Source organism: Caenorhabditis briggsae, assembly GCF_000004555.2.
Source record: "Caenorhabditis briggsae complete genome, chrX, whole genome shotgun sequence".
NCBI classification, from domain to species: domain Eukaryota; kingdom Metazoa; phylum Nematoda; class Chromadorea; order Rhabditida; family Rhabditidae; genus Caenorhabditis; species Caenorhabditis briggsae.
In genome coordinates, this window is record NC_013491.2 from 1,729,973 (window position 1) to 1,743,637 (window position 13,665).

A 13,665-nucleotide genomic window follows, 5' to 3' on the forward strand; every position below is an offset into this window, starting at 1 on the left:
AAATCGGACAGCCTGAACACAACAATGGATGCTTCATTATCCATCCTTCTATTCTCTGTTGTTGGTCCTGATGTGGTGTTTTTTTCACGGCTGTTGCTATGAATAGGCTCAATTTAGAGGAAGTCAGGTTTGCGGTTTTCAGATGCTAATGAAAGCAGTTTTTTCAATAATTAAAGCTATTTATGGGGAGGATTAGGACTGATTACGTTATAGAGATTATGATTTTCCCAAAAGCTTCAAATAAAGACTAGAAATTTCCCTGAGAGATCTCTGGCTATAGAACTCACAAGAAATTTAGATTTTTACTAATCAGGAAATGGCTTTAGTGCACCATAAGTTTTGAAAATTTGTGACTTATGTTAAAGGGCTAATTTCGAACCAGGGCATTTCTATAAGCTCTAATCAGCAGACTAGCACTTTGGTCAACCAGGAAAACGAAATTTTAAGATTTTTGATCATTCGAAAAGTTCAAACTTTTGAGCAAAAATAATTTTCTTTCTGAAAATGAGTTTTGGAAAAATTGCTAAAAAAAAGGAAAATTTCAGGAAATTGATTTCCGAGAAAGAGTTATATTTTTGTGAATCTCTCTAAAACATCCTACTGTATTTATTTATAGATCTAGTTTCCAGACACAACTACTCCTCTCATTTTTCACATGCATAATTTTGCAAAGAAAAACCTGACATAGTGGCTTCTACGCCTCCCGTGGCGACTTTTGATTTTCCGCTTGATTTTTAGCACATAACAGGTGACGCTGATTCAAACATTCTTTTCCTCCCTTTCGAACTTCAAAAATTTTCGTCGGCACTTTTTTGAGTGGTCCAGGTGACCAAAAAAAAAAACAGAAAAAGAATTCGCCCACTGTTTCTTCGTCCTCCCATTACTCTCGTATCTCGATGGAGGGCTAGTGAATGCGAGGAGGTCGGAACGAGACAGATGTCAGAATGTCATAATATACGCAATATTCTAGAAGGCATGTCCAAAACGTTTTCCCAGGACCGTATGCCCTTTTGATCTATGGTTCTTTTGAAATTGCTCCTCGGAGAAAGGGAAACCGAGAAGCTGTGTCTTTCTCCGTGTATGTGTGGATCCTTGTATGTTTTACAAGAACAGTATAAAAGATGAGAAAACCACCAAAGAGGTCTGAGAAGGCTTTCAAAAGAGGACGAGAGACGCTTTCCCCTCTAAACTAGTCTTCTCGATTCTATAAATGCAATACGGTGGAGATGGAGGGGTGTCAAGTTTCCATTCTTCTCCGCTTTTAGTGAAAAGCATCACTTACCTGATGATGGGCAGTGTGCGCATTATTTCGAGAAACCAAAATATCAATTCTTCCCCCCCGCCATCCCAACCCTTCTCATTGCCTTCCAGTCGCTTCTTTTTGCGCGCGAAAGTCGAGTGAGAGCCACTCCCTAACTACATATAAATGTAAACATTGTCGGAAAAAGGATCGTTTACATGCCTTTTCCTAGTCTGGGTGGGCCGCACCTAAAGATTCCCCCCTCCAGCCACTCGATAGCGTTCAGAGAACAATGTTTTTATGAGGCCTTAGTTAGATTTCGGATCCTTTTGGTTTTTTTTCTGCCACTTTTTGTAGCTTCAGAGGATTTGGAAGCCAGCAAATATACATGCAACGGATACACCAAACGCTAATCAAATTTTCTGTTGATGATGCACCCGAAATTCGATCAACAACAAAATGCACTTTTCTAGTGTGTTCCCTAGTATACTGTAGTTCTCTAGAAATCATATTTTCTGCTCGAATCGGCTAATTACGTGTGAACGTCTTTCCAAGTGACAACAATTATAAATATTGTGAATAGTGGATGTGTGCGGTGGCAAAAAGGAAACGAATAGCAATTGTGGAGACCCTCAGGCCCACTACTATTCAATCATGTATGCTCTTTATGCTCCTCCGAGTAGGGCAGGTGTCTGCAAAATGTTAAATGACTATATAAATAGAATAGGCATCATCTGCTACTCCCCACTATCATTAAGGGATTGATCTTTGACCAGACCGCCCATGTATTGTCATCCTAGAGAGAGAGAAAATTCACTGAAACGACGTTTAATGGAGTTGTCTTAAATATTTCATCTCATCCAGGAGAGCTCGGGTTCCAGAAGAGCTCTAGGAGAGCCCAAAACTTGATTCTCCACTTTGTCTTCTCCTCTGCTTTTTGTCGAGTTTTGCTCTCTCGTTTTTTGCCTCGTTTCTTTCTCCTTATTTTTCTTATATTCCTCGACTTGCACATTTTCTTCATTGGCCGTCTTCTGCTTCTGTTTCTGCTTCTTCCTTTCCAATCGGTAGAGTCTATGTATGTGTGCGAAATTTAATCAAGCGCGGCTCGTTTCTCACTCAGAGAATGCAAAACGCTTTTCTGAATGAGCTGTTGCACCCGGACATTTATGGAAACTTTGGTTGTGAATAAAAGTGTTGCAAATTAATATGTAGGTGTTGCTCTTGGAAGGCTCTGGAAACTCTGAGAGAGAAAGCGACGGAAAGGGCTGCATGTCGGATGAATTATACACATGGGCGGAGCGCAGTGAGTGGTGGCTGGGACAGATGTAGCAAAGACGAGTAAAGAAAAAAGCTCAACGGTCATCCAACACTTTTTGCTCGAAATGAAGAAAAACGAGGTTTAGCTGCTAAACCGCTGTCTTAAACTTTTGAAGCCTAGAGTTTGGTTTTTGAAATTTTAAAGTTATCCGAATTTCAAAGAATTTGGAATTAAATTTTGAAATATAGAAATCCTATGAATTCCTATTTTAAACATTATACACCATTTTTGGATGTAAATCTTTAAAATTTCAAATGCAAAAATTCAAATTTGTGCTATAAATCAAAAAAGTCTGAGAAATTAGAAATTCGGAAAACAAGTCATGATTCATTAATGCATGTAAGAAATATCTAGAAATTTCTCGAATTTTCAATGGCAGGTTGAGATTCATTTCTCCCGTCTGGATTCGAATAACTTTAAGGATCTTATGGCTCGTTTTCCTGATTTCAGTTCTAAGACTAACTTTTGCAATAGCCCAGAAAAGACTTTTTTGCTAAATATAACTTTATAAATGCTTTGGATTACTGTTTTTTTTAACTCGAATTCTGGAATACAACAACCTCTTTCTCATTTTCTGATCTCCTTTTTTGTCTTTCTCTCTTTTTCTCGGACCAAATCCGGGTCCTATAATTAGGCATGACCTTTGTCACCTCTCCATGATTGAGAAGAGGCAGCAGGTGGTACCATTGGGAACTTGACCCTCTTCTCTCGGTCATCCTCTTCCTCTTATTCCTTTTTTGGATACAGACCTCTTTTTCCTTTCTTCTGACGTTTACAACTCAATTTTCCTTATTTCGCTTAAAGCCTCGTATATTTTAATCGGTTCTTTTTTCCACAGTAATTGACTACCTTTACCTCTACGCCAAAAAAAGCAATAACAACAACAGCAACACCATTTATTCAATTTTCTCTCTCTCTCTAATGATCCATATAATACAGTGAAGTAGTGAGTTGGATAGTGGCTATCTAGCGAAAGAAGAAGAGGAATATAACGATCCTCATCGTCGGAGGGCGCCACTCAACGAATCTTATTCTTCTGCATTTCTTCACTCGCCCTTCCCACGACGTCTTCTTCTACTTCTTCGCGCCCCTACTCTTCGATTCTCCATTATTTATTCAGTCACTTGTTTGTCGACTACGACAGGAAAAAAGGGAACAAGACTTTATGGAGGTACCAGCCCGAATTTCATTTTAGTTCAGTTCAGATTTTTTTTTGCCAAAAAAAAAATTTTAAAAACGTCCACTTTCAACTTTTCTGCTTCTATTCTATTTTTTTCCGCTGCTCCACATCAACATGATGGGGATCTTTCGGAGGAGTCTCTGAAGGAGTCTCAAGAGAGCATCACGCCTATTCTAAACATGTTTTGATTGGCCTGCCGACAAGAACCATGAAAAACGGGCACACTTCTTGACACTAGTAGCTCTCCTGGGAGTTTCTAGGGAGGACGTATAGGTGATTGTTTACGTTTTCCGTTTCTCAGATCCTTTCTAGATTAGAAAAAGAGAGCCACTAGTTGTGTTGGTCGGACGAGAATTGCAAGGAATTCGGTTATTCCAGTTCATTTACACACACTTTTCCAAGTCGTTAGGCGGTAGTGCATGAAACAAAGAGGCATTACAATTTCGCCTCATTTTGGTTCTCGAAATAGTAAGTTTACAGCAAATTGTAAACTTTTTCTTCAAAAACAATCTTTAAAATTTTAGAATAACTCAACTACTTTTCCAATAGAAAAAAAAACTGTTCCATTTTCATCTTTTGTACGTAAACTGTGTGGGTGGTCGGAGAGATGCAACAAAAAACCCCTAACAAGTGGAAGAGAAGAAGGCCACTCACCTTGAATCTTCCTAATTTTTCTCTTGCCATCATCACAGCCTTTCTACCAAAACCCACCAGTTCGGTTCAAAACAGCCGCCTCTCTTTTTCTTTTAAACCGCAATGTGTGTGGCGCCTACCATTCTTGACATTTTGACGCGGCGTCTTCCACACATTCTCTATCACAAGCGAATTTCTAGCCAATTTCCTATTAAGCCATCGCCTTTTTTTCCCACCAACCCCAGCGGGGAGCGTCATGATAATGACGGGAAAGTGTTTCTTCACCTCTCGTTTCCCTCTCTCCCCCCCCCCCCCCCAATTTCAATTTCTCTTTTTATTTTAAACTCCGCCTACTTTTCCACTGGGTGCCCGCAATTCTATGTATTGGCGTAGTCAATGCCAAGACATTTAGCTTTAATAATTTTTCTAGGGATTTTAGGATTTGGGTTACTGTAGTAGGTTAGAACTACAAGCCAATTTTTCAAATTGTACCTATTTTCAACGGAGTTTTTGAATGAAACAGAACAACAATTGACACAACATTAAAGCTTTTTTAGGCTTAGTAGACCTGAAAATTTACAGTCTCATAAAAATTTATTATAATTCTTGAAAGCCTAGATTGACAATTTTAGCCTGAAAATAGCTAGATTTTGAAAAATGGGTACTGTAGTATTTTTCCAGAACAATTTCTTTTTTTTTAAATTTAAATTTTTATGGAAAGCGTCTGTATTTCAAAATCAACAATTCCGCATATATTCCGAATCGGTTCACAGAACACAAAATTCCAGAATACCAAAAGCCACACAGCTCGTCGGACGGAAAACAAAAGAATAAAATTCTGAAATTCTGAGTAGAATTTGTCTGAAGAGCCTTTCTTGTACACACACGAAATATAATAACTCGGTGGGGTCCTCCGGCCTCCCACGTCGCTCGACCTAGGGCCTTCATCTTTGCGTGTTCCGAACCCACTTGGGCACAGAATAGAAGACGTCGTCGGCCTTCTTTTCTTCTTCTTCCTTTTTTCCTTCCTTCATTTCTCCCACTCCTTCTACTTTCCATCTTTTCGCCGTCCTTGTCTTCGTCATATATATATTTTTTTTTGATTCATTTTTTACTTCTTAAAATTTTGAATTTCTCAAAATCTCAGTTTATGAATCCCACGAACACGCCTAGATCTTATCATATTTCATTTTCAGAAGCATCCAACTACCTCAACTTGGTGGATAATCAATATACGGGATTACAAACCATGCTTGACTACAAGGGAGTAATGTAAGTCTTGGCAAACAACACTAAACGGCTATCCGATGTCGGAGAGAGAGAGCAATAAGAAAAAGTCAACCGAGTAGCACTTCACCCCTCGGAGCATCCATACCCCTCGGAGCATCCATATCCAATTAGAAATGTAATCTCCGCTCGTTAAATTTAGTTCCTCATCTCATTTCGTTTTGTTTCGTTTCACACTCACTAACATTTTAAAAGTGGCCGGCGTTGAGAAGAGGCCTCGGATTCAGGAGGGAATAGATGAGCGGCTGGTGTTTGAATGTGTATCAAATTTGTATACTTTTTGTTTCTGAAATGGAAGAAAGAGAGTAAGAGGAGCGAGAGAAGTCAGTGGGCACTTGGCGCATAATCGGGGCGATAGAAGCTAACCAGCCAAATAAATAAGTTCTCAATTTCTTATAGCATAAACAAAATATTAAATTACTTCCTTTCCCTTTTCTTGCTAAGCTCAGAGCTCAAAATTCTATATGGTCAAACGATGATCAGATTGAGCAAACGAGAATTTCAGAACTGAGACTACAGTAACCTCAAAAATGTAACATTTTCCAGAAACAACATTACGGGTTTCGCGAAGAAAAATTTCGGTGGAGTGCTACGACAAGCGGGCTTTTCCTCTTCTGACAACGGAGCTTCAACATCTCAACAAGCGGAGGAACGTGGAAGAAACATCAATAGAACGACGGACCACGTTCGGCTGACATCGGAAGAGGCAAGAACATCGCCGTTGGTGGCTTGTGAAGCTCGCGAGGACGGTATCTATACGGATGAGAATGACTGTGGATCCCCATTTGAGGTTGTGTCAAAGGAAGATATTGAAAAGCTGAGCAACATCGTAGAGAAAAAGGAGGAGGTTGATCAGAAGAAGAAAAAGAAGAGCCGCCGGGAGTTGAACATCCCACAACGTGACATGTTTGCTCCAGATTTCAAACTCATGCCAGACGAAGACCTCCCAGGATTCTCTCCAATTGACAGCGAGTGGAGTTCCAGCGAGGATGAGTCTTTGGAGGCCGAGCGTATCTCGATCAGCCGTGAATTCCCAGCTTATGTAAACCAACATCAGCCACCACCATTAAAACCATTGACACCACAAATCTGCGGATTGAATCCAGACATTCCAAACGAGTATGACCCGGTGATTGGAATTATCTCGATTCAAGGCGTTCGCATTCCACGCAGCAAGCCAATTGACATCGTCAAACCAAGCGAGCCACGCGCTCCTTTTTTTGGCGCAAATTCTGAACTACACGTCATGCTGATAGTGGAGCGGTTAGTCTTGCCTTGTTTAAACAGAAGCTAGTGATCCGCCGAACTTCAATTTTCTTGCCAAGGCAACTGCAATGGTTTCCCACGATTATTGTGGTCTAGAAACAAACAGTTGGAGCAAGAAAATAACTGAAATAAGCATTTTTCTGTCCCGCGCATCCCTTTGTTCCAATATTCAAACCAGTAGAAAGATTATTGAGCAATGCGCATGTGCGGGACAGATTGAATAGCTGACATATCGACCCAGGGGCTCATCAGAACATACATGAAGTGTGGATTAATTGAATTGGTTCAATACGTTCACACACTAAAATTATATGCTAAAAACTGAATTTCCAGAATGTACGACGTCTTCAAAGAACGGATTCGTAACCACGGAAAAGTCATGGCGCTCTCGTTGTTGGCTCAAGTGGCCGATATGTTCACCGCCGGACACATGTGCGGACGCTTTGTTCCAGTTGAGTTGGCTGATGGAAGCATCTTTTTCTACGACTACGAGACCGTCAGCTTCATCACCAAGCCAGAACTTATCGATTTGTTGTCGTGTTGCGAGGAGAAACACGAAGACTTCTCAATTGCCGCTTCGGTTCCAGCCATGTTCTTCCGTGAAACCAAAGAAGGAGTGTTGCGTCGCAGCAAGGAGTACAACGACCTCATGGACCGCAAGAAGATCTATCTCCGTCGTAAGGATTATATGAAGAATGGCGTCATCGATCTCGATTTTGACATTCAAGAGTTTCCATTGTCGGAGATAACTGTAGAACAGAAACAGGTATGATTTGTGGTCAAGAAAATAAGTAACTATAAATAAGCTTTTCAGATTATTGAGAACAAACTCGGAAAAGTGTTTGTGGACCATGAAGAAATGGAGAAGCTCTTCCGAAACATCAGCCAAGATATTGAAGATGCCGAACGCTTCCAAGGTCACTCCTACGTCCGTCGCAGCACTCTCGCCATGTTCGACGCTCGCGTCAGAATCCCCTCTGTAGTCAATTAACCACCTTCCTTTTTTTTCTTTTTCATTTTTATCCACCGAGCTTCTCCTTCTTCTCTTTCACTTCTCATTTGTTTTTCCCCGTCTATCCTTCTTCTGCTTCTAGTTTGTGGTCGACGGTTTCGCATCTCATTTACCATCTTTTTTCAGTCAGCGCTTGCGCTCTCATAGCATACCCCCGTGCTTCCGTCCCCATGAAAAGCGACTCTGGTAGTTTATTTGAAACAAAAATATTCAAAAAATATTTCGCAAAAAAAAACATTTTTTAGTTGCCTTCCCCTTTACTCGTTTTCATTTCTCTTTTTTCCCTAAAATTGAGTAACCAGGTCATGAAAATGACAATTCTCTCTCATCCCACTACCCCCTTTTTCGGAGATCTCTTGTCATTTTTCAGTTTCTTTGAAAGTATCCTGACTGAATTTCAGCACTCACCCGTTCATCTGAAATTTCAGTCTCTTCTCATCCCAGTCTTTGGTTAAGGCTTTACCCAGTTCATGCTGAAATCAGCACACCAATTTAGTCACTTCCATTCTCTTCTCTGTTTCCCAATGAAAATCTCTTTTCCTATCTAGTTAGATTCTTCCCCCTCTTTCTCCTCAAAATCTCAGTATTTTTGTCACCTGTCACTACCAACCCAGTATTATTTGTGTCCTTTTTCCCTAATTCCCCAAGTGATCCGGGGAGAGAAACTTTTAAAAAAATTTAAAAAAAAACAACAACAACAAAAATCTTGGTTTCTCTTTTCCAATCATCCCTCTTCCCCATTTTTCCCGATTTCCTGATACCCGTTTTAATGATCAATGTCAGCTGTGCTGTCTCTTAACCTATTCTCCTCTCATAATCTATTCTTCCCACCTTATCTCCAATATATTGCGAAATGCGACATGATAGCTGTGGATAGAAATTTTTGCTCAAGGCCAATAGTGCCAAAATGGGTGAGTAAAGGCCAAAAAAATACTAAGCTATTTTTAACCAAATCTGTATTTTTTTTTCAATTTTTAATCTTTTCCATTTTCAGGTGTCATCGCAGCCATCCAACAGTTTCTATCCGCTGCCACGTCGCAAAGCATCAGTCTTAATCATTTCTGATAATCTTTTTTCTACAGTATCCTTTTTCCACCACACAAAAAAACGTTTGCTCGCTTATCATTTAGTGTTCCTTTTTGCTTCTGTGCTCCAATGTTTGTGATTTCCTTAAGTAATCATCTGTTGGTTTTTCTTTTTTCTTTTTGTAATTGCTTGGATAAAATTAGTCAAAAAAAAAAAGTTGAATTTTCAGCAGAAATATTTGTCAAAATTTGAATTTCAGGCTTTAGCAAAAGTGCCACACACCGTAAAACAACTATCTAGATTTCTACGAGCGATATCAGAAATCAGAAAATTGAAATAAAAATGTTCAGCGTAAAATGCAAAATTTAGATGTCTTTGATAGAAACTGAGATACATCATGTCAACGTGGCGCTTTATTAGAGCAGAGCAGGTTACAGTAATCCACCGAGTTCCGTTTGGCGCCTTATTATAGCATGTACAGTAATCCATCAACCATATGAACCTCTAATTTTCAGCCCTATCTTTTTTTGACTTTTGGATAAGTTCTGAGTCACAATTTGAAAAACAGGAAGTTATTAGATAATGGATCAAAAGAATACAATCAGTTTGGATCAGAAGGATACAATTATCATAAGAAATTGATCAATTTACTCAGAAACTTGGTTGAATATCAGACTACAATTTTTTTCAGCTCATGTGACTTTTGGGAAAAAGAAAAGACAGAATTTTTTTTTGTTATGAATAACAATTCGCCAGTTCCGGGTTCTGGAATTTTCGGTTCGTTTTATAATTTGATTTCATTTTATCTATTTTTTGAATTGTTGAACACAAGATTTCAGATTTCGATTCAAGACTTATTTTTCATTTGAAACTGGCATACTGCTTGAGTTATTTTGAGTTTATTTCGCTAAATTTCACAAGTGCACGTTGTCATAAAATTTAAAAGCTTTGGATGAGAACTGTATTTGAGAAAAAAAAAATCAAAATTTCCGTTTTGCAAAGTGATGATGATGACGGAAAGCGAGCAAGCTAGTGAAGCGAATCCTTTCACGTTTCGTTCTCACGCTCGTCCAAGTCCCCCATCTACTTCGTGTCGCTTAGCAACTTATTTTTCCTTCTTTTGGTCGAAAATTGCATATTGCTCTACTTCTCTTTGGCTTCAACCAAACACGCTCCGAATCGATGAAAACGAGAAAGAGAAGGAAGCCTGTGGTTGGAGCACAACCAGTTGGCTATTCGGCAGTATTTTCTTTTCCATTTTTCATAACACTCATATCAACACCTTCTAGTTTTCTTTTTCCAGCCTATTTTTTTCTATGTCTTCTTCTTCACCCAACAAAAAAATACCACTGTTTTTTCAGCAGCTTCCCTTTCTGACGTTCGTTTTTTTTCTCATTTCCGCTTATTAGGAAATCGAATGTTCGGTTCATTTCCTTAATTGGGGAATTATGCATGGGAGGAGTTCAGTTCTATTTATATTTTCACTTTTCTTCTATCAACAGAATAACAACGTGCACGGCAAGAAAGCGCAAGGGATCTTGAGTTCAAAAAGGGTGAGTTTGATAATTGGATTTTTTGTAGTTCGAATTCTACTCATTATATTATTTCCAGGATTTCGTTTATTTGGACCGGTTTTGCTTTCAATCCGAGACTGGCGCGCTGGAATACACTTTCAAATATCCTTTGGTAATAATAATTATATCAGAGTCTTATCAGACACGTCACCTCTTTTTCTTTTTTCCAGTTCTACCCCACACAAATGCTTTTATTATATTTTGATTCCGACGAGCAGTGGCCGCGAGCATGGCGTGAATTGTCGGTGAGAAGGGATTCTTTTGAGGGAAACCTTCAAAAGAGAAATTTTAAATTTTTAGACATGTGAGGATCGCGTGACACTTTTGACCAACCACTCGGATAACCATCAGATTGTGAGATCTTTTGCACTACTAGACTGAAAAAGCAATGTGAATTTTCAGATTTTCCTCAACCCATATGTCCCAGATAGCGTCGGAAATGGGCGATGTGTGATAGTGCAGGATGCGTTGAAAGAGAATTGGATCTCGTGCTCCGGAACTCGCATTTTCCGGTTTGCGAATCAATTTTAAAATGTATTTACTTTCTAATTGTTTTTCTAGATCTGCAAGAAGTCGCTGGTGGTTCTTAGCTCTTGCGAATTGTGACCCAAATGAAGATGAGGAACGAAGGATGTACAATAATGAATCAATTGGAATATATGCTGAGTTTGCGCTTACGATGACAAACGGATTGCCTTCAGAGATTCTGAAATATCAATTTTCTATTGACGAATGGCGTAAGGCTGATCTTCAGTGAAATGTTTCAGAATGACAACTTGTTACAGTAATCCTACCATCTGATACCTTCTTCTTTGCTCTACAAATGATTTTGATTGTTATTGTGATGTTTATAGGAAGTGAGTTTCCAAATTTTCATTTGAAAAGAAAAATAATTCCCATTCCTTAGAAAGCCTATCCACCCGTCGTCTATATCACAACATTTATCGCATGTGCGCTCATTCCATAATCGGGAACACAATTGGATTAGCTTTCTTGGTCACCAACTATGTCATTTACGCAATGGACGGAATCGGACTACCGATTATACTCGCGTTCGGGGAGTTTATACGGTGAGGAGTGGGAAGAATGGGTATTTATGATAACGATCTGGTTAATTGGTTCTGTTTGCAGCGCGCTGGCTGACATGCTTTTTATGTACATGTGTCTTGTACTTGCGCGTGGATTGAACGTCACCAAGATGCGATTGACTACGGTAATTGATTTTGATTCTCTATTTAAGGGGCCAATTGATTTTTCCTTTGTTTTTCTCAGTTCGACAAATTCTTCCTGGTTATTATGTTCTTTGTATTCATCTTATCGTACCTAGCAATGCAGTTCTGGGAAATTAAGGTATGTTTGCAACCATTTTTTAAAGTAAATGCCAGCTGAAAAGTTAGTCTAATTGTTGACTGGGGTAGGGGAAATTAATTGGTGTTGTTCGTTTTCTAATAATCGGTTAGGGTTGTCATTTCTGAAAACCAAAAACTTTGGTTTGGAAAAATAGACAACACAGGTTCTGTAAAATTTCACGAAAAACTCATTTCAAAGTTTTCAAACACACATAAAAATTACATTTAGCTTGAAAAAAGTTAGTTTACCACAACTTCGGTTTTCCAGTACTTTGATCCAGCTATGGTATTTGCGAAATCCGAATCCCTACCAGGATACTTGTTAGCTCTCTGGCGTCTCACCGCGTGGGTCTTCTTTGTGATAGCCTGCCAGTTATCCAAAAATGACTCTCCAACAAAAGCGGCATTTTTCACTAGTTTCGCATTATTGATGACACCATGGTGAGTTCTAGTAAACATTTTGGGTATTTTTATATTATTCATGTTGTCAGGTTCTGGGCCCCACCGATCTTTGTAATCGTCGCGAACTTCTTTCTCAACAACTGGGTGCGAGCGGAAGTGGTGAACATTGTGGAAAATTGCGTCACCTTCTACGGATATATTGTTTTCCTGGTAGGCGGTTTTCAGATTTTTGATATACGCGTTTTTTTTGTTTTTCAGTATTTGTCACGTCCGTCTGATAACAATCAGAATTTTCCATTCCATATCAGAACTACACAGGTTGATGTTGACACTGGATTTGATCCACAAACCGCATATGTATGTTTTTTACTGAAAACTGGCCAAGGGGAATATTGAAAAATATGAAAAAATAAAATAAAATATGAAAATAAAATTTTAGGCTCAAAACACTGCAGAAACTAACACCAATGATGGAATGCATGGAGTTATAGAGATGACCGTTCGGAACAAAGGTGGTGTACATGCCGCAAGCGAAGAAGTGGATCGTGGAATCATCGAAAGGCCGCAAATCAGTTCTAGTTAATTTTTCAAGACAAAACATTATGGTATTCATTTTCTCAAACGTGGTACATCCTCAATCAATTTCTCGAACATACATTGCTATGATCTAAATATACCGTTAACACTATAATAGAACGCTACCCGGACCGTTCACTTTGAGCTTATATATCTCACTTCTTTTGAATGATATACAAAAGTTTTCAACTCGTAAAATGTTCATCATGATATCAGCAACATTTTACTAGTTTACCACTTTTTGATATCTCTCACAGAACATGAGATAAATGGGCTCGAATTTGACGACTCGGGTAGCGTTCTATTAAAGTGTTTAAGGTATCTTCAGAGACATTATTTAACTAAAAGACTTGATATCAAACTTAGTTTTTTGTAAACCATTGATTTAGAGAAAAATAAAATTTGTCGAAATGTGATAAAAAGAAATGTGCTGCAAAAAACAAAAAAAAATTGGAAACAAGACTCGAAAAGTTGATGTGAGAGTTATGGTCGGATCGTACAAAATTTATTGTTTGGATTCTGGTTTAAAAAAGGTGGAAAACTAAAAAAGATAATAGCAGTCTGTTAAAGCATACCTCAACTAGACGTTTATAGCTCTGATTTTCCGGATTGATGTCGATGGTTCCTGAAGCGATCACTGTTGCTTTCGGATGAACAGAGTGGCCACGTGGCATCGGCAATTAGCAACTCTTCAACTCTTTTTGCAATATGGCGATTTCATTTTCCGCTTGCTCTGGGCTTGCTTTGATTTTGCGAAGAGCTGACATGTATGATTGGATTTTGTTTTGCTTCACGACATAAA

The 13,665-nt window shown here is 38.9% G+C and overlaps 2 protein-coding genes across 2 annotated transcripts; both read left to right on the forward strand.

The window, feature by feature from the left end:
* Positions 1-5,620: 5,620 nt before the first annotated feature.
* Positions 5,621-7,915, forward strand: CBG16205 (the record flags this gene model as incomplete). The annotated part of the gene is made up of 4 exons (XM_002643480.2): positions 5,621-5,643; positions 6,205-6,921; positions 7,258-7,690; positions 7,739-7,915. 4 exons carry the CDS (start codon positions 5,621-5,623, stop codon positions 7,913-7,915), a joined length of 1,350 nt encoding a protein of 449 aa, XP_002643526.2.
* Positions 7,916-10,721: 2,806 nt separating this feature from the next.
* Positions 10,722-12,870, forward strand: CBG16204 (the record flags this gene model as incomplete). Its single annotated transcript, XM_045238849.1, has 12 exons — positions 10,722-10,781; positions 10,837-10,890; positions 10,939-11,048; positions 11,098-11,273; positions 11,322-11,393; positions 11,444-11,606; positions 11,668-11,749; positions 11,809-11,886; positions 12,154-12,326; positions 12,377-12,497; positions 12,546-12,644; positions 12,727-12,870. 12 exons carry the CDS (start codon positions 10,722-10,724, stop codon positions 12,868-12,870), a joined length of 1,332 nt encoding a protein of 443 aa, XP_045095897.1.
* Between the last annotated feature and the right edge of the window lie 795 nt (positions 12,871-13,665).